The sequence below is a fragment of the Magnusiomyces paraingens genome (genome assembly GCF_902498895.1).
Source record: "Magnusiomyces paraingens strain CBS 517.90 genome assembly, contig: contig1, whole genome shotgun sequence".
Lineage (NCBI taxonomy): Eukaryota > Fungi > Ascomycota > Dipodascomycetes > Dipodascales > Dipodascaceae > Magnusiomyces > Magnusiomyces paraingens.
The window spans coordinates 329,412-332,440 of NW_022474067.1; the positions used below are offsets into that span (position 1 = coordinate 329,412).

The 3,029-nt window shown below is 34.9% G+C and overlaps 1 protein-coding gene across 1 annotated transcript; it reads right to left on the reverse strand.

Annotated features, from left to right (window-relative positions):
- Positions 1-1,488: 1,488 nt before the first annotated feature.
- Positions 1,489-2,547, reverse strand: SAPINGB_P000118 (uncharacterized protein; the record flags this gene model as incomplete). Its single annotated transcript, XM_031994842.1, has 1 exon — positions 1,489-2,547. One exon carries the CDS (start codon positions 2,545-2,547, stop codon positions 1,489-1,491), a length of 1,059 nt encoding a protein of 352 aa, XP_031850733.1.
- Positions 2,548-3,029: the final 482 nt, after the last annotated feature.

The following is a 3,029-nucleotide window of genomic DNA, read 5'->3' on the forward strand; positions in this document are numbered from 1 at the left end:
TCAAGCTTTCTGAGAAAGAAGAAAAAAAATTGGAAAAATCGCAACAACAACAATATGATTCCGAGCCTTATATCGACATTAAAGAAGAGGAAGGTCATGTAAACTACGAATCTTTTCAGAAAGCGATTTTTAATGGCTCTTCAGAAAAGATGAAACTGTTAAATGAGATCCAAATTTATTCTATTCGTCAAGAGCCTTTTTTTCACTTTTACTTATCCTATCCAGATCACTCAACTTCATTTTGTATACCATTGGGTGATATTGCTATACAAGCTGCTTGTAGGGATTGTGAAAGGTATTTTGGTTCGAGGTACATGTCAGATTCGTGGCCATTCGATCATCATTTGAAATTAGGAATTCCTGAAAAAGTTTCCAATTTACTAATTAAAAAGGTTCAACAGTCTGTGACATTTTCAATTGATGAAAGCAACTCAATTTCAAATAACGCAATTTACAATGGTGGATACGCTTGGTTTGTAATAACATCTAACACTAGTCTAGAAAACCAATTATTTTCATATTGTGAAAATATTGCTCAGAAGCAGAAACTCTTGTATTATTCAACAAACTCACCAAAAGATTTTCTGTATAATAGAAACCAAATAAAGAAGATTTTCAAAGGAAATGGGTTTATAAAATTAATTGCTAAATTTACAAGGAATGAGCTAAAATATTATTTTCAGGGCTTTCATGTTAAGGTGTCCTCTTTTAAAATTTCTGAATGCACCAATGCTGATTTCCCTTGTATCCATGAAACATTTGATAACTAAAATCGAAAAATTAATAAATTTGATTTTACAAGAGTTGATTTACAATCTATCTATATACATATATATATATATTTACCACTCAATTATACTTCATATAGTTGCTAAATAAAATAATTTCATTTTATATCTTAAAATATGATATCAAAAAAAAAAAAAAAATATTACATTTAAAATCTTTTTTTTTGTTGAAATTGTCTTTCCACTTGTGCAATTATTAGAAAATTTAATAAAGATGGGCTCAAACAAGCTCATATTCCATTTAATCGTGGAAAACATTTTGATAGGTACATTTGGTTTAATTATAATATTTGTGATTCTTTAAATCTGGTGAAATATATTTAAGGCTCCAAGTTAAGATTAAAAGGACATTTAAAAATAGAAAGGAATAATGAGACTATTAGCACCAGAAAGATATTTCAAGCCAAATTGAATCTAAGGGGAAATTTAAATTCAAACTTTTTGGTTTTAAATTTCACGAATACACTAAGGCAGGCTTCAGTGGTTCGCCTGATTTTAAAAAAATTTCAATACAAGGGAGCAATTTGCAACAATATGATCTTTCAGGGATTCTTTAAGAATAATTATCAAACTTTCTAAATATCACGAAATTTTTTTTTTTTTTCATAAAACAAATAGTGTTTTAAAAATCCTTTAACAATATCATTTATTAACTATAAATGCGTCACAAAGTTGAATTTTTTTTTTTTAATTTCTCACTTCAATTGACATGCACAATGATCTTCCCCATAGTTTTGTTAGACTCCATAAGATTATGAGCTTCGATGATATTTTCCCATTTGAATTCCTTTTCAATAAACACATTGAACTCTCCTGTAAATATATGCGGCAAAACACGCGCTTCAAAAACACGGCGTAGTTCCGTTTTATACTCAATTGAACGTGCACGTAACGTGGTGCCCTCGATCCTCAAAGCTTTACGCAGAATTGGACTCAGGTCAACTGGGCCTTGAGTTACTACACCTCCTGACATGAGTCCCATAAGAACTAGAGTAGAGTCACGACCAAGCAAATCAAGATTTCGCTGGAAGTAGAGCTGGCCAACGGGGTCGACAATGAGATCGAGAGGAGTGGGATCATGTTGCTTAATTGCATCGGCAAAATCGTGTTCGCGGTAGTTAATGGGGACCAGTTCTGTGGAATGGGGGCATGTTTGGGAAGCAGATGCCCAAGACGAGGCAACGGAGCTAAGTAAAAAGTCTCGTTTGTCATTAGAACCAACAGTGCAGTAGACGGTGCGCGCATTTGCAGATCCGCGTGCAATTTGAAGTGCAGCTAAACCGACGCCAGAAGCTCCTGCGTGAAACAAGAACCGGGAATTGGGCTGAAGTTTCCCAATATGAAGGACGACTTGAGTTGCTGTGAGCCAGACTTCAGGGATGGCAGCTGCTTTTACGAAATCAAAGTTTGAGAGGTTTTCTGGGAACTTGAAAAGGGTTGCTTGATTGCAAACAACATATTCTGCGTAAGATCCACCTGTGACAAGACCAAAGACTTTGTCTCCGACTGACCAGGAATTGGAAGTGTTGTTATCAGGGATTTCAGCAACAGTACCGCTGAACTCGACGCCGAGGATGGGGGAGGCACCAGGAGGGACCGGGTAGTGTCCTTCGCGCTGGAGAATGTCCATGCGGTTAAGACCGAAACAGTGGACATGGATGAGGACATCATCTGAGGAAGAGCGGGCAGGTTTAGAGGCCTCACCGATGTATAGGGCGGAACTGGGGCCCTTTTGGTTTTTAATAAGAACGGCCTTCATGGTAAGAATGAAAGTGATTTTTTTTATGTGTGTGTAGGGTTAAGTTAGCTGGCATAAGCCATTTTTTTGGGGGAATGTTTGATGGCAATATTGGTGTGGAGAAAGACTGTATTTATATAGGTGGGGGAAAGATTTGGAGTGTATTTGTAAGCACTTTGGATGACTGTTGTTTTTGCTTAAAAGATACACAAATTGTTATCAAAGTGATTTCTTTTTTTTGCCGAAAGCGTTTTTTTTTTAATTGATATTTTGATATTTTGATAATTGATAATTGATAATTGAACATTGATACACGAGGACCCGGTATTTAAAGATCCGAGTTGCTTTGGCTTGCTGTTGTTGTTTGGAATGACCGAGTCTCGTGATTTCACAATTTCTTGATTAAATTTTTTTTTTTTTTTTTTTTTTTTTTTTTTGAATTTCTCCAGAATTCACCAAAATTTTGATTTTGATTTTTATTTTTATTTTTTTTTCAAAACGAC